At 41.6% G+C, this 21,598-nt stretch overlaps 1 protein-coding gene and 1 long non-coding RNA gene across 3 annotated transcripts in view; both read left to right on the forward strand.

Annotated features, from left to right (window-relative positions):
- Positions 1-21,016, forward strand: part of LOC143209193 (uncharacterized) — a 131,545-nt gene extending 110,529 nt beyond the window's left edge. The window contains exons 4-6 of the long non-coding RNA XR_013009060.1: positions 13,983-14,259; positions 17,136-17,287; positions 20,877-21,016. This is a non-coding gene — a long non-coding RNA (uncharacterized LOC143209193). The remainder of the gene's footprint in view (positions 1-13,982; positions 14,260-17,135; positions 17,288-20,876) is intronic.
- The window catches only part of LOC143209191 (A-type potassium channel modulatory protein KCNIP1), a 44,800-nt gene continuing 40,495 nt past the window's right edge, over positions 17,294-21,598 (forward strand). The window contains exon 1 of one of the 2 annotated variants that reach the window (XM_076424539.1): positions 17,294-21,206. In XM_076424539.1, the coding sequence (XP_076280654.1) occupies positions 20,768-21,206 (439 nt within the window). In that variant the 5' untranslated portion in view covers positions 17,294-20,767. The remainder of the gene's footprint in view (positions 21,207-21,598) is intronic. The other variant, XM_076424540.1, reaches the window with a different exon arrangement.

Consider the following 21,598-nt stretch of genomic DNA (forward strand, 5'->3'; position numbering starts at 1 on the left):
TAGCGTAGCGGTCCGATTTTTGAATTGTACATCTGACAGATTTGATCACGGTTCAGTAAACGTCAAGTCCTGAAAGGTGCGCGAGGATGTGCTCGGCGCGAAACGGCACGCAATTAATTAAACCGGTACTATATTGTTTCCCGGGAATCCAGCTAGGAGTGCTCTTGAGCTGTTTGAGACCCGGTCGACCAGACAGAGGGTGGACCGGTCCTCCGATAACACGCATCAAAGGTGAATTTGGGTCAGCAGAGGGGACGTGTAAAATTTGCAACCTCTCACAATATTAATCAAGACGCCAGACTTTCAAAAATAGATTTCCCCCCAATTTCAACACCATCGCCGGTGAACTGGTAAGTCACCGATAGCTAAACTATTAATAGGAGGTCCGACAAGATTAAAAAGATAAATTTCTGTCAAACATATCACATATTATCTAAAAATAAATATAGAAATGGTTGATCCTCAGAAGTAGTTGTCCAAGAGCCCAATTATAAACATGCGCAATTAAAAACATTTTAAAGAATCTTGAGTTTTGTTGTAAGAGAACTAACGTTGGTCGTGCGATTTCTTTAACAGAGATTTTGATCGATAATATAAATCCGAGCTTATATACATTGTTAGTTAAGTTTGTAACGTGTTGATGACTGATGTTAGAAAGATAAGCCTCGCTTCTGGGACGTGTAGACCCGCTGCTGCGAAAATAGCCACACGAACGTTACCAAAGGATTGTTATCGTTTGAAGTCTAGATGAAAGTGTTTTACTAGTATCGAGCTTTTTATATCTGTACCACTTATAAACCCTGTTTCCTCATTTAAATAATAACACCGTTCCTGAGGAAAGAAGGTCTGCCCTTTTATGTTCTCTCTTAATATGTTTAATAGGTTGAAGATAACAGTATTTTTAAATTCTTCTAATGTTTTTACCGTTTTAAATTATACCTACTCATTTTTCTCACAAATGCGTGGTACACCGTTGTTGTTCTTTCATCAGAGATTTTGCATAAGAAAACGTATTACATCCTGTATTTTCGAATAATTAGACGAAAAAGGATGCTACAATTTCCACCGGAGGGAAAACTCCGCTGATATCAGCGCAAAAAAATCGGACAGAGTATGTCCGTGGTCATAATTACGATTAACATGAACCGCGTCGGACGTTAATTACGGCATAATCATGTTTCAGCATGATTTTGCGGTCTACTTGATACTATCTCGTGAAACTAACGATTAATCAGATTCAAGATACCATACTCATTAGTAGACTGCGGATTTTTCTGCAAGTAATTTAAGGGTAAATGGACATTTTCATATTTCTATAGACTCGGGTGTACAATCTATCGTATTAAGGTGAATTTGTTATAAAGGATCATTATGCAGCATCTAAATTTTCTCCATCAATTCCAAGAGTTCCCGTTGGAACTCGATAGAAAGATCTTTCTTTTTATAATAGTCTATAGAGTTGAGGTACGAACGGTGTACGCATGTATGTGAATATTAACAGTCAACCCTGTACATAGATAGAAGAAATAATCGCCAACAGATTGCAAAAAGAAGACAGATTATAACGAGCGCCCGATAAACATGTCGGTCGTTAACTTCTGGTTATCCGTGTTCCCAATTTTGTTAATAAATCTGTTTTTCCTTACGGCTTTTCCTTACAAATCTTAATCTTGAATTACTAGTGATCGCATTCTCCAAAGATGAATCACATTCATGTGATCGCAGTAAAGTGACTCACCCTGTGTAACAAGAAATATGCATACAGCTGATTCCACTTCCACACACTTTAAATCAGAACAACTTTTTTATGAATGGGCCAAAAGACTTCAATTTCTCTGTAAGGCTAGAAGAATTAATTTAGTAAATAATGTGCAAAAAATATGTTGAAAAAATGTATCTGGGCGGAACTGTGAAAAACAATAGAATAAAGATTGATTTTTACAACTTTTTTAGCTGGGCCAATAACGGAAATTCAAAAGATGTGTCTGGTCAACTGGTATAAATTATATACGCTCTGAAAATTTCGTTGAAATTAGTTAATTGGTTTGCGAATTATAAACGATCAAAAATGGTAAAACTTCATGTACACTACAAATTACCACTTTTGATCGTTTATAATTCGCAAACCAATTAACCAATTTCAATGAAATTTTTAGAGCGTATATAATCTACGCTAAAAAAAGTTGTAAAAATCAATTTTTACTATTGTTTTTCACAATTCCGTCCAAATGCATTTTTTCAACTTATTTAACTAATTCTATTAACTATTAACTAATTACTAAACTAATTCTTCTAGCCTTACAGAGCAATTGAAATCGTTTGGTCCATTCATATAAAATTTATTCTGATTTAAATTGTGTGGAATCAGTTATGCTCCTTACTGTATATGAAAAGCGACGCTGTCCAGTCATTGCTGGCATAACTGTCTGTCAGGTGTCGATGGTCGTCTCAGATGCACGGACTGTGGCGAACAGGTAATCGGGTGACCGTGTTTCCTGCTCGAGAGAAGATCGATACAGGAGATGGAAGTAAGAATCGAAATTGCAACGGCCTAGGGAGTAATCGAGGGCGAACGCCCTAATAGTCTGAACCACGTAATGGCGGTGAACCGGCCAATATCTAGTTATACTGTGCAGAGAATTGGATATCAAATAATACACCCAATGATGTCGCGCCTTGAGCTACTATTAACGAACGTTCGGTGGTACCTGGACGTATAATTACGTGCACTAGAACTTCCGTCTCCTTATCTGACTCGAAACTAGCCAGTCTGCGCGAATAATTATTCATTCAACAATTAAACACACGCGCATACATTTCATTTGATCGTCAATAATTCAGTGAATCCTCACACTTTTAATGTCCACGAATTGTACTCATACATAACCGTACGTTCATTTACGTTCAGCTAACAATTCTTTACAATTTTACTGGAAAGTAATAAGTATAATACATTATTGTGTATCCAGTTGGTGAATGCAGGAGTGGGTACACACAAATAAATCACAATTTCACTGAAATTATATTTAAGAACCTGAAATGTGTTTTTATGGCGTCGTACGGTGAAATTAATGCATATTATGCTTTATTTGAATATGTTAATCCGTAATATGATAACATTAATTGCATGTACAGTACACAGTACGTACAATAACGGTTAATATTATGGCGTAATAGTTTAATTTACCTTAATAATTCTGTACAGTAAATCGAATGCATCGATCCATATCGAATAATTCATTCGGGCTCGATGCTTAATGAAACGAAACTTTTTCAGCTGGTAAATCGGAGTTGGATTTTCACTGAAATAATGTTGACATATCATGTTAATTACAGTACATTTTATAGTTATTTATTTTTCAGTTGACACTATCAGATATCAGCTTTTCAACGTCATAGCTCGATTTTATCTGAAACGACGATGGCATCTAATGATATTTTGTTCGCTTCCGGACAACGCCGTTGCTACAAACATGGAATGGTCAACCATACGTTCAGCTAATGGCCCAAGAAACCGTTAGAACACGAAGATAAAAGGTGGCAAAGAGAATTCCAAGAAAATTGATTGCACCGAACGGGACGGTCAAACATAGTTGTCTCGGATCGAAAAAACAAAGGGGTTGCTCGGCTGACCTGTTTTCAGGATCTCTCCTGTGTGCCGAACGAATTGCGAGACTCTCCCGAAATCCTTAAAACTTCTCCCGGAATTGAATCGTAAACAAAAGAAAAAAATGATTTTCTCTGACTTGGTAAACAGAGATAACCCGGAAGATAAACGAAGGGGGGATATCGGTTAACCCGCAAGCCTTGTACAAACAGGAATAAAGTGCTGCGTCAATGTTAATAAGGTCACCGGATAAGATGCAAATAGGAGCACGGTTGCCGTAGCGTAGTGTAGCAGACGGTTTAACAGTTTGCTGCGACGACGACCGGGCGACTAACAGGGAAACTTCGACCGTCCAAAAATGTTAGTTTATACTCGGAAGTTCTCCGGCATTTCCGTCGATACATGCTGCATAATTTATTTCATCAACTGATTGGATGTTTTGAACGCGGGTCCCAATGAAATGGTTAATCGAGGCACTACTGTACTTTGATGTTCTCCATCTTTTGATGGAAATATTTTTATTTAACGGCCGAATTCAAGTACCTGATAAAACTGAACCGTTCTGACCGTTCTGCGACTGTTCATGGCTCCACAACGAAATTTCAGTTTGCCCCCTCTCGCAAAGTAGCTCAGTTTAGCTTCCCATATCCGCGATACGCTGTTCGGACGAGCACGTCCAAAAGTTTAGCAATGATGCGACAAGTCTCCCTAAGGATCCGTCTCCATATTTTCCGCGGCGATTCGTAAGACTTACGCTTAGCGACAATCTCGTTTCACGAAAGTAGTCCGGATTTATGACACACAGGCTATTGCTTTCGAGCGGGCGAAGTTGGAACTTGAACGCTGTCCATAAACTTAAATTCGACCCGACGCGACGCGTTACGTGCACTCGAGTTCGCGAGTTTTGACTGGTCAAAGACACTTTCTCGACTCTGATTGCGAGCGAAAATCAAGCCCCGTTTCGTATAGGCCACCCATTTGTCGGGGTACAGTCGGTTACAAGAATATTTAGATACTTGAACGAAAAGGTCTGTCTTCCAGTGAACGGCAAACAGCTCGTCTTTAAGAATTTATTGCAAAAAAAACCAAATGACGTAGAGTCAAAATACTTGCTGCTGTATGTTCGAGCATGATCGAATATCATAGACAAGTTTTTACAGTTCACTGAATTTATTGTTGCTTATCGCAGACGATGTATACTACACGTGCTATAAAAAGGTCTGCCTTCATGCTGCCCAGTGAACTACAAAAATAGGACATCTTTGGGAATTTGTTGCAAGAAAACCAAACGATGTAGAGCTAAAATACTTTTTGCGATCTACTCGGGCGTGATTCAACATTGTACAGAAATGTTTACACTAGCCTATATTTATTGGTGCTTATTATATACAGCATTGACTGTGTAAAAAAGAATTCCAACAAAAATGATTGTTAATAGATTAATTTGCTTTCTGTCTTAATACTTTGAATGCACCTTATTCGCTTGAAATTGAGAAGTCCTATTTCCCAGGAACTTGCGTTAGAGAGTGTTTGCAAAGTTTAGAACAGAATTAGCAAATGTTTCCAGCATTTAATGGTAACTGCGAGGCAAAAACAACGTCACACAGAAAACAATTTCTGGTATTCACTTTGAAACATTCGGCGAGCAGAGCGCACGGATGTGTCGGCGCGCGGCGGCAGCAGCAAGTTTCCCGTAAAGCGGCAGACGTTTGGATGAACGGAACATCAAGGGACAATGGAACAACATGGAAGCTTAGCTAAGCTTTATACAGCTTTGCGTAGCTTTGTACATTCCACGATTTCCTGAAGACGGGTTATACAGTTTGTTCTAAGCCTGGCGATGCCAAGCATTACCGTGTACCTCAACTCGCCGAACTGATTTTACAATCTGCACGCATAATTTAAGGGCCACCCTCGGCGAATTACATTTCCAAAGTTTCGTGGAAGCTCGAGTCTTTAAAACGTCAGCGGCTGTGACAACTTTTTTCATCGCAACAAGTGGAGGGATCATTATGAAAACGTACAGGAGTTTTCTCCTAGCGTTATGTAACTAACAAGGAGGAATATTTTCCTATAAAAATTCAAGAGTTAAAAAAGAATAATTTTCCAAAAATATTTATCTACCAAAAACACTGGTGCGTTGGTTGAACAAACGGGGCTCGTTCCCCGTGTGACGGTAGTCAGAAGGTTAAACTGGCGCAGCGGTCTGGTCTAAGATAAATATTGCATGCGGTATGGGCGTAGTATAAACGATAATAGATACCGACGTCCGAAAGCTCTCGAAGCTTCCATTCCCCGAGGATTCTTCCCGGCTAGAGCCAATTGTCCTTCTGGCGAAAGTGGTGGAGTCTCGGTGCGCGCGAACAGGTCAGCCGCAATGTACACAGAAGGAGAGAGAGAGAGAGAGAGAGAGAGAGAGAGAGAGATCCGATTCCGCTCGGTCGTTAGTGTTCGGAGCTAATTTATGTACGATAAATCGGTCAGGTTCGAGGTGGGACGGAACGCTCCACAATTTAAGTTACGTGCACGTAAAGTATCTGTTATGTAAATCAGCCGAACGAAATGTCTAAGGTCCCCCAGCGCGCGATATCGCTGTCTTCTTCGGCGCACCGTTTGAAATTATAGGCTGCCTAGCCTGAACATCTATCTGTCTGTCTATAAAGGTCTATCCATTGGCGTCGCAGACATTGCCACGGAACTCGAAGATTTGTTGGAGGCCTGTGTCCTCCGCCGCAAGACAAGTTCAGTCCGCCGGTTCTCGTTGTCCAGGGTCGAGTTCGTCCGCGATACGTGCATAAATCCTGGAACTTTAAAGCCAGACTCGCCGCGAGAACATGAGCGACGACGTTACAAAGCCCCCTGATACGATACGATACGAGACGATTTCCAGGTGAATAAGTAGTGCGCCACCGTTCCCCTAACTGCGGGAGCACTGTCCCGAACATCCGATAAAACCATACGTGGCTGCAATGGCGATGCAACACAATGTCCCACGCGAAACTCGAATGTAGGGCACGTGTAAGCGGAGTATAGGATCCAAAATTGAAATTTTTAGACCCCCTCGGATATTCAAATTTCAACCACGTTGCCCCCTAATGGTGCAACTATGTGGCAGCATCCGTGCAGCTTGTCGCAAGTTGTGCAACAGCTTCGTCCCGCAACATCTTCGTGGATTAACATTAAGCACGGACCAAAGGTATCCATGTTTTCGTTGAAATTTCTTCCAAAAACTCAGTGTTTTTCTTACACGATGTTATTGTTGCCGTGCTGCATAAAGCTGCTCCTAGCAACCAAGAATTAAGTGAGGGAGGCAAATTTATATTGCCATTCAAATGTCAATCCCGTAATGGCGCAACCATGTGCGGCAGCGTGCGTACGACTTATCACAAGTTACGCAACAGCGAAAGTTTTACAAGTGGAAGAGTCTTTTAGAAGGACCGTGGTTCCCTGAAGTTGGTGCACTCTGTCTTGCTCTGTCTTTCGGGATTAAGTACAGCCCAGCTGTACAGTGTGAAAGAGTATCTCTTTATCTATAAGAACGTGTTATATGAAGGGATAAAGGTCTTACAATCGTTTGAGGAATAGCTTTCTGTGAAATCGTACTTTTACCTTGATTTTTCGCTTCGTTTGCGAGCACAAAATGAGCTTCGTCGTCTAGCACACTGTGGAACTTACGTGAAACTACGCGTCAGAACCTTTTTAGAGTAGCGGTGTAAAGGACTGCCGAAGAAAGCTCTAAGATTCGAAGTTGTTGCAATATCTAACTTGAAAATCACCTAGAACTATCTTATTTATAACAAACTAGTACATTTTAAACGCATCAATGTCTGAAAAGCGCCTTTACAAAGGGAACCAGTATTTTTCTGATGATGCTAGATTGCAGAAATAATTTCCGTCAGTTTGTTCGTTTTGGAGCGCGAGGGTGAAGGTAAGGAAGCAATTCAATAGGCGTCTTTCACACGGGAATTTATCGCGTTGGCATAACAGGAACTTCTTTGGCCACTAAATGAGAAATATAGATGTAAAGGTAGCGTGTACAGCAAACCGCTGATTGCTCTCCGCTCATCCGACGTGTTTTACGGTTGCATGCTCGGCCCGTAACGCGGTTATTTCTCTTTTCCGATAGGACGTTCCCGAATTCATTGTTTTCCCGTTCCCTTTTATCGTTCCCCACATTTTCCTTTCGCTTTCTTTCGCTGTCTTGCTGGTCGATCGTTCTCTCAATCGGCGAATAACACCAGAAAAGAGAGAGAGCAGCAGAGACCTAGATCGGGAACTATCCGAGAACCGAGGAGAGGAAGATTGGGAGGAAAGAAAAGTGGCCCATCACGATGTTCGTGCGGCGGAATTCAGAATGGAAGCTGGCAATATCAAGAGATAGTCGTTCGAGAGGATGAGAATAGCTTTTCGGGAAACGAATAAACCTTACACGACTGTCCCGCGGTCGATCGAAATATTTCATTCCCGTGACCGCGCAGACATCGCTGGAATTTCTCTCATCAAAATAAACAGCGCTCTACCTTCCAACAGAGTAATGATCGCATCCAGTTTCGAATGAAACACTTTCTTCTTGTGCCATATACATACATGACACGTGCAGCACAGAGCGATTGTTACACTTAACAAATTCTTTTTATTGTTGGCTTGATTTTTCGGAAAGCCAAGGATACCTTAGAAAAGTTGTATTGTACATTTTTTTGTGCCTATTTTCAACGTTCTTCGATTGCAACCTGTATTATTAGTTCCATTGGAAAATTCGTTTCCCTCGAATAAAAATGTAAAATTTATTGCCATGATTTCAATACATTGGTAACATCCATCCCAATTATCACAACTCTCGGTCCAGCGCTCAGAGATCCAGTTAATCCTAACCCTCAAACTAAAAGAATCCTAATAGACAACGGCGCCACGGCCATATTTACCGGCGGTACCAAAATCGCTAATGCTGATTATGTTGGTTGTTCTTGTATTTGCTACGACTTAAACATTCGTTTTAAAAAAAGTATCGATAGAAACGCGTCGATCTTTACAGCGGAATGCTTGGCCCTGTGCGACGCTTTGGACATTACACTTCACCATAGAAATCGCTCTTTTGCTATTTTTACTGATTCTTTGAGTGCCTTGCTTAGTCTAAATTCCATCAGCTTCAAAATCAGAACAAATCCTTCCATTCTCGACATTAAAAAAAAAATATGTGAAATTCTGTCAGGACAACTCACATTCCATAAAATTTTTCTGGATCCCTTCACACATAGGAGTGTATGGAAATGAAGATGCGGACTCCCTTGCAAAAGCTGCCACATCTTCTAAGTAATAAATAAGTTGCGCGAAATTACGTTTTTTCTACCATTAAAAGCGGACATTTTCTTTGATAAGCCTAATGTTAAAGGCTGCGAATAGTTTTTAAAAGTTTTTAAACTACTGCAATCTACATCTCTAGCGATTATTAAGTCTGTCATTGTACACTAACTGTCAGCCTACTGTATAATTGTTAAAGCTGAAATAAACCTATAATAGGTTTCAGTGGCTCAATAAAAAAAAAATGTAAAATTAATAAACTGTGAAATAACAGGAAAATAGAAAGAGATAATACCGGCAGAAATTTTCTGCACTGAACGGTAGAACAAGGAGGATGTAACTGCAATTGTTTAACTACGAGACCATTATCTAGTGACGCAATCTGATATTGCATTGTCTGGGAATTATCGATATTCTGAGCAGTCGATAGTTTAGAATACGAAGATCGATTTCAATTCCTTACCGCTAATTGCTTCAGTCGGATCTACGCTCCGTGCAAGTGAAGTCGTTGCGAAGCTGCTGCGCTTGCCAAAAACGGTAAGCACCTCTTCCAATAAGGACATGGCATAATTACGTGCCGAATCTCCGTTCTTAACAGGAGACTGTTATAGCCGCCGGGAGAAAAAAGAAACTCAGTCACGAACATTCGGAAATATCCATGACAATTTGTCGATTTCTCAATTAACCTTCGTCAGATGTCTGCTGCACTTCTATATGCCAACTGTGGAAATTGAAGGAGTAACCTCCAATAACGTCACGGTGCCGTCTACTATACTGTTCGGAGTTGCGGTTTCTGTACTCAAATTTACGGAGTGTACCAAAAGTAAAGCCGATAGCTTCCCAAAATTTGTCCATATTTATTTAATGGTAATACATCTTCTTATTCTTCTCTAACAATTAGACTGCAGATTTCTATGCACTATAAAAGTTGCATTAATATTTCATTTTCGCGGTTGTGACGCGTTCGACACGCGTCCGAAAATCTTCTGCTAATTAGAAAGTCAAATCCGCGCGGGAAGCGTCGCAATTGCCATTGTTTATAAAAGAGGTGACGTGGTTCCGCGAGAAGGTACAATCGATAATGCATGTCCGCGAAAAATAAACGGGTCGAAATTAATTATTATTTGAAACAGTGCCTCGAAGCGCCACGTTGCACGTAAATTTATACACGCCCGCGTATTTCAAATTCACAATACAACATTTCGGAATATGATCGAGGAATTTTGCATTCGGGCTATTTATGTCGCATAAATTTCCATAACATGCGTAACACGCGGCCCAAAATACCAACGTCGCTTAGGCATGCCAGCCATTTCGAACTCGAAAATTGCATTACAGCAGCGCAGAAAAAGATCATTTTTAATAGAACGATGATGTGAATCAGGAATTCTAGAAAATCATAGTACCTCAATAAATCACTTAGTTTAATAAAGAAGAATGTTGTACTCGTGTCTACATTTTCAAAAGTTTTTAGAGCATTTTGCAAATCCTTCTTGGAAGATATGTTATAAAACTGAGAGCTAGAAGATGCGTTTCATGAATAAACGAATTCCTAGAAGCAACCACAAGACTTTCTGATATTCGAAAAATATGTATGCGCATGCACGAAGGCTTGGATGGAGTCCGCTTATCGGAATTCGGCATGAATGTGCAAAGACTCGCAGTCTAATAATGGGATTAATTAAATAAGTATCGGCTGGCGAGAGAGTAGAGAGGTCGATACGATAGGAATTTAAGGTCTGCCACGGGTACGTGGGTGAAAATTCGCCGTAGAGGCTGTCCGCAAAGGGACCAGGCTCAAGGGACTTGCGTGCTTAGCGGACCAGTTAACTGCTGCTCGGAATCTTGCGGTTTATGACACGTTAATCCCGATCACCCGTGTAGAAGTAAGGACGCCGTAAGCGCGCGAGTTTCCCAAAATATGCAGTCGCGAAACGGCTCGTGTAATCCCGCTTCGGACGCTAATTTATCAGAAGCGATTACCGCACTCGCAACACTTGCAAACGACAAGAGTTCCGATCTGTAATCTCGCGACGTGCTCGGCACGCGTGGAGCCTATTTCACGACACACATTGAATCACGTAAATCATGTAAACAATAAGATTAGAAATACAGAAAGAAAACCATTATTCATTTCCGTATGTACGTCTTCGCGGCATGTAGCTGCCGGCTAACTGAAACTTAACATTTTAGGGGACACGGCCGGGGGGATAGTTTCGGGACGCATAAATATGAAAGCATCCTAAGTGGCAGTGAATCACCGAAATCTCGTCGCCGTGCTCCCTTCAATAGAATATTCATGAGTCGTTTGTAACCCGTTCTCCGGAGCAGTTCTTCTTCTTCCGTTCGTTCTTTCGGCGAATTTCCCGGCAACTCGCGAAAATACTTGAAAACTTCCCTCGGTCACTTTCGCGTCACAGTTTTTGCAGTCGAAGTTATGACGGATTGCTGGTAGGCGGCGATACTCCCGCAATAAGTTGGCAGAGTTATCGCAGTTGTAACGAGTCTTGGAAGCAGTCGCGCGAATCTATCGAAACGTGTACTTCGCCGCTGATATTCTGTTTACAGGAAGACTTTGATCGACGGAAGGAAATGCAGTCTCCGAGGAAGAGTAAATTGGAAAAAGCCGAACAGGTTCAGGCTGTTATTAAACCCAGCCCCCCCCTGTGCTAAACGCGGAGTTTGCATAAACCCGAAAACAAGCTGCTAGTTCTTTCCGCTTGTCAGCGAGGTCGTTTACGAGTAAATAGTCGGTCGTCGCATGCAAATTGAACAATTCCCAAAAGAGTTCCGGCACAGCCACACAGTCGGTGATGCTGAACTTTGGTCTAGCTTGCAGCGGGAACGCGGCAGCATTAACATTCATATTAATCAAAACTTCTATACAATTTGGTAGAAACCGTTACCGACAGTTTAATCACAGTCATTATGCTCGTGATTTTTAATCAGCGAGTGTTACATCGCTCCCTTCTCCCGAAACCGGATAGTTATAATCAGCTAAACACGATCTATTATAATTTGAACAATATTTGATTTAATTCTTCTTTAATAACTTCTTCTGAAATGATTGTTTAAAAGAAAATTCTTGAGCTTCTTTTACATACAGCTCAGTAATGTCTCCACAATTTTGTGATAAATATTACAGGAATTACATATAATCTCTAAATAAGTAGAACTTCCGTCGCAGTCTCGAGCATTAACATTGTCGAATATTTTTCTCAAAATAGGCAAACGGAATTATACAGTAGTTAATCGCACAGTATACAGCTGGCATTCCCGGCAGCGCTATTGGCCTCCAATAATCGAAGGTATTCAGCATCTAAAACGAACATGAAGGAGGGATTAAGAGGGATCAAACGTCCTGTACCCATCATAATCCCTGCATAATGCTCACTACCGCGCGAACCTCGTATTATCCGCCATCAAATTTCCCTGCAATAATGTTCCGTTCGTTATTGTTTCGAAGAGAGATTCGACTATTCTCGCTTTTTACGTCGGGTCGGATGAATATGCTTCATCACGTTGAACGCTAAGCAAGTTACGCTGTGTTTGATCACGGGGGTTAAGCGAGTTAAATGAATCTCCATCCATAGATTGGATTCCGTCTTCCACGGGTTGAATGTGGCCGTAGCACTTTCACGTACAAAAACGTGCTGGACATAATATTGTCAACAGCATATTTATAATCGTCCCAGGAACAAATTTGTCTTTTTACAGAGAGAATAAGAAAGCATAGAATAAAATTATTTTGTTTGGTCACACTATGGTTAACCTTTACGTCGACACTTTCCTCGCCGAGGGAATATACCTAGAAAATGCACAGCGAAGGAGATCTTCTATCCCAAGTGATCTTGAAGATGTTCCGTCCGGTGTTACTTTTACGAGCGCCCCGACCCGGACTTTATCGTTTTAACATAAGCCTCGTTCTGTCAGCGTGAGCAGGGCACATATATTCGCAGACCCCGTGGGTCAAAATCTTGTTAGTTCATGCCCTTAGGTCGGACGAGTCGTTGGACACCCTTCTCATCAATTCTTCAAGACTTTCCTCAGCGACTGATTAATCCACCGACGGAGTCTGTCTTGATCCAGAGTTAATTAGTTGCTGGCGATTATTTCAAATTTTCGTAGCTATTTCATTAATATCACTGGGAATACCAACATATCCCAAACGAGTACTTCGAATCTATATGCTTAGCAAAATTGATGGATCGCTCCGTGAAATTGACACAATCCGGTAACGAATTCGGAACTCGGTTGTAGAACGTTTTGTCTAGCGTTTTATTTATGTATATGTGTGCACATGGCACGATAAATAAATGATCTCTTTACCGACGACATAAGCGTCTGATTTCATTATAAGAAGCGTTGTTCACTGGAATGTATTTTCGTCGGATGTTCGTTATTATCACTGGATATAAATGCAGAAAATCCGCAGTCTAGTAATAATATTTAGTTATTATGTACAAGCAAGATTGTTGTCTCGTCGTGACGTAGACTTGTCAGTATGGCTGACTCCGCTGCCGTTGAATTTGGACGGAGGAGACGCGACGCTTCCGGCAATTGCCGATGCGCTCACGAGAGGAAACATAATAAAGCATATCTTTCATAGGAAAGACGAGACGTTGTTCTGCTCCCTTTGTGAGAGTTAGCTGGTCCTTACGGTATCAATGAATATTGTACCGTGCACGAGCACCAAACCTCCGCGCACAATATACCCTGATAAAAGTGCACCTCCGCATTTTTCCATTTCTCATTGTGCAATATTTAGATTCGCGCGTGTCCTACATTTGCTTAGGGAACAACTATAAAATCGCAGAGAAAGAGTCTCGGAAACGTGTGAGATTAGTTCTTTTGCTGTAAGTCATTTTATCGTTATTGTTGGTGTTGGCACTCACATTTTTCCGTATACCATTGTGTAATTTTCAGAGCAATACATGTTGGGCATTTTTAGAAAATAGCTGTGAGAACATGAAAAGCATATATAAGAAATCTTTTTGCTGTATTTATTTATTTTTACACAGTGTTATCGTTGTGTGATAATTAATTAATGCGCATGTTTTTCCTTGGCTTGTTTCAGATAATAATAACATGCAAGACCAGCTGATGTTGCTCTAATCAACCTAACATTCGGATGCAAGCATTATGATAGTCCCACCAATGACCCCACCGCATCGCCTTAAATTGTAAAAACAAAGTTGTGTTTATAAGTTGTGTAAAAATCCGCGAACATCCATCTGGGCTGTTTCACATATCCAGTTCAGGCATTAACGCATCGTGGAGTTTTGATCGTTGTTTACGCTAATTCGAGAAGTCATTTAATTTCGTCGCGGTAGGAAGCACCTCCGTGATTCAGGGTAAGCATGTGACTCATTTTTACGTAATGTTTACGATTAACGACATTTATTACTGTATTGTGTTACAAGAAAGTCGGAGAATATCTCGAAAGCCAAGGCCAAGCGACTTGTCTACACGATAAAGTTCAGAATATTGACCTTGACATCACATCTTAAGGTGATAGACATCTGTGAGGTCGTCTGCTTTGTAAACAATTACTCAAAATTTGTACTCTTGTTTTGCTATTATTCTGATAAAATAAGGCTGCCTAACTTGTGCCCCGCGGGCCATATTCAATACCTTCTCCAACTTGCTGTACTGAACAACTACCACTACCCTACTGAACTGGCATAGTTTAGACAAGGGCACGACTGCTCGAGTAATTCTCTCTCTCTCTCTCTCTCTCTGTCGTCGAGACGACTTGAAGGAGACCTAAATGGGGATACGTGGGCGTGGTTAATCTGTCAATTAGTGGGAAAGCTGACTGACGGAAAGTAGGATCGTAAAGAAGAAGCGGAGAAAAAGTTAAGCTCTAACCCTGCTGTAAAGTAAGGGAACGTTGGAGATGGACATGGTCAAGATACGTTCTTCTTTGCAATCCTACTCCCAGTCAGTTGGTCCCCCTCCCTCTAAATGACACATTGGCTACGTCCATGTCCCACCTGCTTCCCCCTCTATCAGGAAATGTGACTCGATTCTGCTCTAACGACTCTGCACGAGCAGAATACGTCACATTACTCTCACTACCGCTGCTAGTGCCTGTTGGCCACCCGCTGTAACGTATTCCCCTCGCGCAGAGAGTCGCTAGACAAGAAGCTGTTGGTAGAGAGGGAAGCGACATTATCTGGCAACTCTTCCGAGGGGCCACTACGAGCCACTACTAACGAATGCGGGGCAGATTCGTTAGAGTGGAAGGAGCTCGCCTCCCCAGACAACCAAGAATCCAAATTTGGACGACCTCCTGCCAGCGCATATGCCGCGCATGTGCCGGCAGTAGGACCAGGTATTTGGACATGGGCAGAACGAAAGCGCAATGCCGGCCACTGGACCCTGAGTCTGCCTTTGTTTAAGAGGGCAGCACGGTCGCACTGATGTGGCGAATGCCGAATGGCAGCACTGTCGCACCGACGACGTGGCTGGAGAATGTCGTTTTACAGGGCAGCACCGTCGGCGAGGGTCCTTTTTACTGACAATTCGAAATACCGATTTTTGAATGCAGAATTATATTTTGTGCACATTAAAGAGGAGAAAAAACGAGGGAAACAGCATCCGCCACATCAGTGCGACAGTGCTGCTCTCTTAAACAAAGGCAGATTCGGGATCCAGCGGTCGGCATTGTCCCTTCGTTGCCGATGTCCAAATATCTGGTCCTACGGCCGCACAGTGGTCCCAAAGCCCGAAAACGTGGACAAAACCTAAAAAATGAACTTTCAGCTAGGTAAGTTTTAATTGTGGGGTTGGCTACTCTAAGAGTATGTCTACTTGGAGGTAAACGGCAAAAAGGTCGCATTTTTATACCTGACCAACAGTCGCAGTCTGAACTTCGGTTTCATTAGACAGTGGCTTCGTACTCTTCCAAGTCTCAGTGCGAGTTCTAACTGTACAGTGCGTAAATTGTATTGGAACGTATCGATTTTAAGTGTGCATTATGGATGCTGTTTGTGGAGGTAAGTTGCATAGTTTTTAGTGCAAAATATTTATTATTAACTGATAACTATGTATGGAGAAGAAAGGGTAAAAGTGAAGGCATAAATTTTAAAGATTGGGGTAAAAGTTGAGTCTTGTCCACCCTCGTTCGCTAAAACTTGTTCGAGCTTCTAGTTTATACTATTATGTTGCAATTTTAAAAAAAATTAGCTGCCCGCCTCTGCCCCGTTTTTCGTATCACTGTTTTCTGTAATGCAGAGTAGGTATTTTGTGAGCTTTCGTTGCATTTCTTCTCAAACTGTGAGAGATATCCACCAAGTTTTTCTGTAAAATTTAAACAGATTTTGAAGGATTATGCTTAGAACGTATGGAGGACAAGATTGCCAGTTTTTTTTATAAACAATCGTACAATATATCTGAAATTTTTTTATATTTTTCGTAGACAAACGCTGTTTTTATACGTAAAGTAACGTGAATACTTCTTTGGGAATTTCCAGAAGCAATTGCATTGCTACAGACACCGGAAGTAAATAACAGAATAGAAGAGACGGAACCAGATGCCGATTCTGAGTAGATGTTCAAAATGTTATCCTGTTATATTATATCGTAATTTATATTATATTGTAATTTATATTCTATTATATTATTATATTATATTGATATTATATTATATACTATGTATTAAAAACTAAGTTATCTTTTTTTTTAATTAATTTGATTTATAATGACTATGTTTAAAATCTTGATAAACAATTTTTGAGAAGAACGAATAATTTTGTGCCGCCATATTGGATCCGCCATTTTGTTTTTTGTAATTTTTTTAAGTTCAGATTCGTAATCAGCAACCCCAAAAACGGGTTAATACCAATTTTCAAGCGGATCCAATAATTTTTTAATACGATTTGAGGTTTTGTCCACGTTTTCGGGCTTTGGGACCACTGTGGGCCGGCACAGGCGCGGCATATGCGCTGGCAGGAGGTCGTCGAAAATTGAGCCAATCCGGCCTTGAGCAGCTCTGAGCGTAGCTTGGACAATATTCTGCCCGTTTCTGCTCTAGGCAGGCTTGGCTCAAGGCGCGTCTGGTTGTCTGGGTCGTTTTAACGAGCTATTGGCAAAAGAGGGGAAAGTCTCCTGCGAGAGACTTCTTGTGAGGCACGGACGACAGTTAGGCTGCTCTGCCCCGAAGTAGAGATAGTTTTGGCGCCGGTCAAGGTGAAGGAGACAAAATAGAAGTAAAAATGAATTGCAGGAGACTCGGAAGAGGACTGCTCGTGCGGATTTGGGAGATCGCGGGGCCCTCCTCGAGGAGAAGGAGCTCCGCGCGGAAAGGGGCGCGTTAACGTACCCCTGGGGCCGCCGTGGTGTTGTCCGCCGGGGGTGGCGGTGGCGGCGGGGGTGGAGGTGGGTGCAGACGCCGTGACTTGGAACGACGTGGGGGCGGTGGTCGGGGGGCCCCCTGCCTCGCCACCATCAGTTCCTCTGTTGCCGGGAGTGCGGGGGGTTGTAGGCCTGTGGTGGGGCTCCCCTCCTATAAAAAGCGTCAAGGTATCTTCTTCAAAGCCGAAACAGTGACGTAGAGAAGGAATTTTTATTCGAACAATAATCCACGCAACAATCTACGATACTACGCCACGGTCCGCGCAACAATCATTGCCCTCCGTATAACCGTCCGACTCAATTACTAGTTCGTTGTTATTCAAATCGTTTGTTGGCAGGTTGCGACCGTGTGAATATTCGAACGTAATTAATTTCGTCGAATTATAATCGAGAACATCGACACGTCCTGCTTCGCCGGAGTTTCGAATGTTAAATCTGTTTCGAGTTTCATTGAAAATTACATAGAGTTATTTGTTTGTCCAGCTTACGGGTAAGGTAGGTAGATCAGTTAATTTGTTTGTTTCTGTTACACACAGCGAAATACATAAATCCGAACGGGAACGGCGGGTTATTGTTCGAATGAAAAGATCCTCGTTCATTTTCAGGCACGAAATTTAGTAAGCTCTCTCTCTCTGTCATCGATCACTGTTGTCATAAAATTTCATTCGAGCTTGCTTCGAATTCTACCAGATCTGTATACCAAAATCTACGCTGGTCATGTTTCTTGAATTGTGAATGTGAGAATAACGTAAGAAAATACCTTTCATGTATTTTTCTACAGCTAGTTCGGACTATGGTTTCACGTGATTGAATGATTCGATGATGACGATGAAAAATGGTAGAGTACTATTCTGACCGCAATGCACAAGCTACAGGCAAGTTTTTCTTCTCGTTGGTATTCTTGATCCCTAAGTGGCTAATTTGACTTTCTCGTTGGTACAATGGCGGCCGTACAAATTGCATAGCCGGATGCAATGCAGCCTGGTCTTGGATAGATAAATCCTACATATCTTATTCCATGTCACGGGATATCTGGGTCACCGTGGTCAATCTCTATATTACATCCATATCGGACATTTATACGGAACACTGTTGATCGTAATTAACCCTGCCGAAGGGCCGCGACCCTAATCGTTCTTTAGTGGCAAATTTTAAATTACTGCACCGTACAGCGGCGAATATTCCGGAATCTTCATCAAAATTACCATTTTTCCAATCTTGCAGAAAATGAAGATGTATTACAAAAAATAGATAATCGAACAACCTAGTTCATTGAAGACTGAAGTTTAATTATTGATTAGAATAGTACCCAAGGTTCAAGTTCTTATTTTGTAAATGTCTTCTTCAAAATTGAGGTTTTAATTACGGAAAATCACCTGCTGCATCCCTAAAGATTGACCCGCACTGCTGAAATCAATGTTAGCATAATTCTATAATTTGCATAAATTAATGGTGGATTAGCGTTTTCGCCACCGTACACCGCGCACATATAAATGATTCGAATCGCCCTGGCAAATTAGAAAATTGATTAATGTAACGGAACTGAGACCCAATACTGTGCTGTCATCGTTACTCCTCAAAAACAGATATCACTATTGCTGCCGTCGAACGCTTAAATTCCACTTGCAATTACTGCTCATTTAATGTACAAATTAGGCTGCCCCGTTACGATCAATCGGCCGCATAATTTATGTCTGTAACTACCGCCGCGAATTATTCAGAGTTTATTACAAACCGGTCCGGTCGCGTATTCATAGAGGTTTGTTATGTGTATTACGTATGTATCCGGCTTGAATTATGCGAATATCGGAGCAGCTACGAATTTATTGGTACTCCGATACGCATCGTAAAACTACCGATAACGCTATACTTCGCGGGCAAAAATAGGGGATCATGGTGTAACCTGGTTTTTGATTGTCGAAACGAGTGCATTTCGGTCAACAAGTGCCATAGCGATAACAATGTAGAAAAATAAGTGATGCTATATTTAAAGTAACTAACTATAATTGTACACGTTATACGAATTATGCACGTTATACACATTATACACATTACACACAATATGTACACTGTATAATATCTGGGCAACAATCTATTGACCTCTCGTTAACATATAAATTAGTTCGCGAAGAATAAAGTGGCTCCGAAACTGTCCCAAGTATGCGCAGTAAAAAGTTTTGCATTGCTCGCGAATTGCTGATTCGAAATCGTATTCAACGAAATTAGACTTCGGACATAATCGCACGAGAGATATAAAACGAAAGCCGTAAAATACGGGAAGGTGTCGTTATTCGAATGTCATTCCTATCGCGGCGCATAATTCAGCGATGCAAATCTTCTGCGCATTTCTGGGCGTGCGAAAATGTATGGAAAAACATACATATTTTTCGCGTGTATGACGAGACAGACCTCATCTTTCCCGACACAACGGATTTGTCAAATCTGGACGCGATACAAACACCGAGCCGACAGCATTCTAATAGGATTCCCGTGGTCTGCACGGGAAATTCAGCAGTTTCCATGTGGCATTATCAAATCCGTTTTTCAGTCTCCGATTTACCCAAAAACACGGATGTTACCGCGCCGCTCAACATTTAAATTCGCTCTAATCAGGTCATCGCTGCGTTCGCGTGGCAGTTTGATTTGCCGACGGCGGCGTCTTGTTCAGACCTCGCTCGCATAAACGATTTTTATGACTGTTGTTGCGTATAGCATGAGCACTACAAGGCTGTTCTTTGAGACCGAGCTAACTGTGATGAATCAGGACAAGTATGGCCGCGCACGGAGATCTGCGGCGGAGAAGAGTACCCATAATACGCGGGAGCCCGCAATTAGGTTGCATAAAACGGAAAACATCTCTGGAATGAACCAGGAAAATAGTGAAGAGAAATTTTCCGAGTACATTACTAGTAAATTTTAAAATTAATCTATTGTTGAGCATTCCGTCTACTATAATATTAGTTGTGTGCAAAAGTATTAGACTCGAGTAACAAATTGATCGTTGTTAAAAGTGCATCCTTTTCCCTGGGTAAATCGCAGCCTATCGACACACAGGGTGAACAACACGTCTCGATCACTCTGAATATTTCATTTATTTGCGACACTAAGAAGAAATGTTAAAAGGAAACCTTTGCACTTGATTTAGTTCGTTCCGCCGACACATTTGTTGAGATTCATATCCTTTTTTAATGCAACTTGAGCTATTCAAACATTCTCCCATTAAAAAAAAAAGAAACTTCGACGAAACTTTCCTCTTTAACATTTCTCCCTGTCACCAATAAAAACAGAAATATTCAAGGTAATTGGTTGTATTATTCAACGATGCATTCAAAGTTAGCCCTCTGTGGTACAATTTTGTTTGAAGTCTGATCAAAGTGTGCATAAAAGTTACATATAAGAAAATATCCCGAACATTACAAAAATGTTGTTTCACCCCATCAGTTACAATAAATTCTTAAATATTTGTTCATCTGGGTGGATTATATCAGGCTTCCCCATTAAGAAATGCAAACGCAATCTGCGCGTGACGTCAAAGTTGAAAGGTATCACAGGGGGTTAAGGATAATTGGGCGTTTCCACTCGTTTGAGCGTAATTCGGTACGAAATTGTGAAGGTAGCGGGACCTCCTGGGGTCGCGGTAGCCGGGGCCATGGCAGAGGTCGCGGGGGCGGCGTGAACCTACTGGGTTCAGGCGTCGCCCCCGCGAATTACGCTCCAGGACTGCAGGGCGTAGCGCCTGAACTACGAGAAGTTGTGAATATCCTTGGCGAAAGGAACCAGGTGGGAACGCTGACAGGTGTGGGCCCGCCGCCAGGTTCTCTGGACAACGACATAGAGGGGGACGAAGAGGAGGGAACGACCACGAAGAGACCACCCAGGCCGCTCTACAGGAGGCTGATCAACTATGTTCGCCAAGCTTGGACCGGTGTGAAATTCGCTTTAGGTATTGTACCTGTTGGTCGTTGTAAGTGCAGGGTGCATCCAACATCGTCAAACGGTCCAAAAAGAGCTGCAATCTTAATATATCTGGACAATTCAGGACCGAAATGTCATTTTAATTCTTTCTTTACTCTCGTTTTAATCAGGAAAACGTCACGAATGTATTTCTAAAAGCTTCATAAAAGGATAATTATAAACAACAACTAAACTGGCAGCTGTAAATAGATACGTATCGAATATATTTCAAGTCAAGTTTCATCACAATCTGCAAGTTCGGGCCGCGTGACGTCCCCCGTCAGTGGAATCGAAACTTCCGATTAAATGATCCTTGAAAAGGACCGCGAAATATATATACATATATATATATATACATAGAAGCAACCAAGTGCATCTGAC

This window comes from Lasioglossum baleicum, chromosome 5 (assembly GCF_051020765.1).
Source record: "Lasioglossum baleicum chromosome 5, iyLasBale1, whole genome shotgun sequence".
In the NCBI taxonomy this organism is placed as follows: domain Eukaryota; kingdom Metazoa; phylum Arthropoda; class Insecta; order Hymenoptera; family Halictidae; genus Lasioglossum; species Lasioglossum baleicum.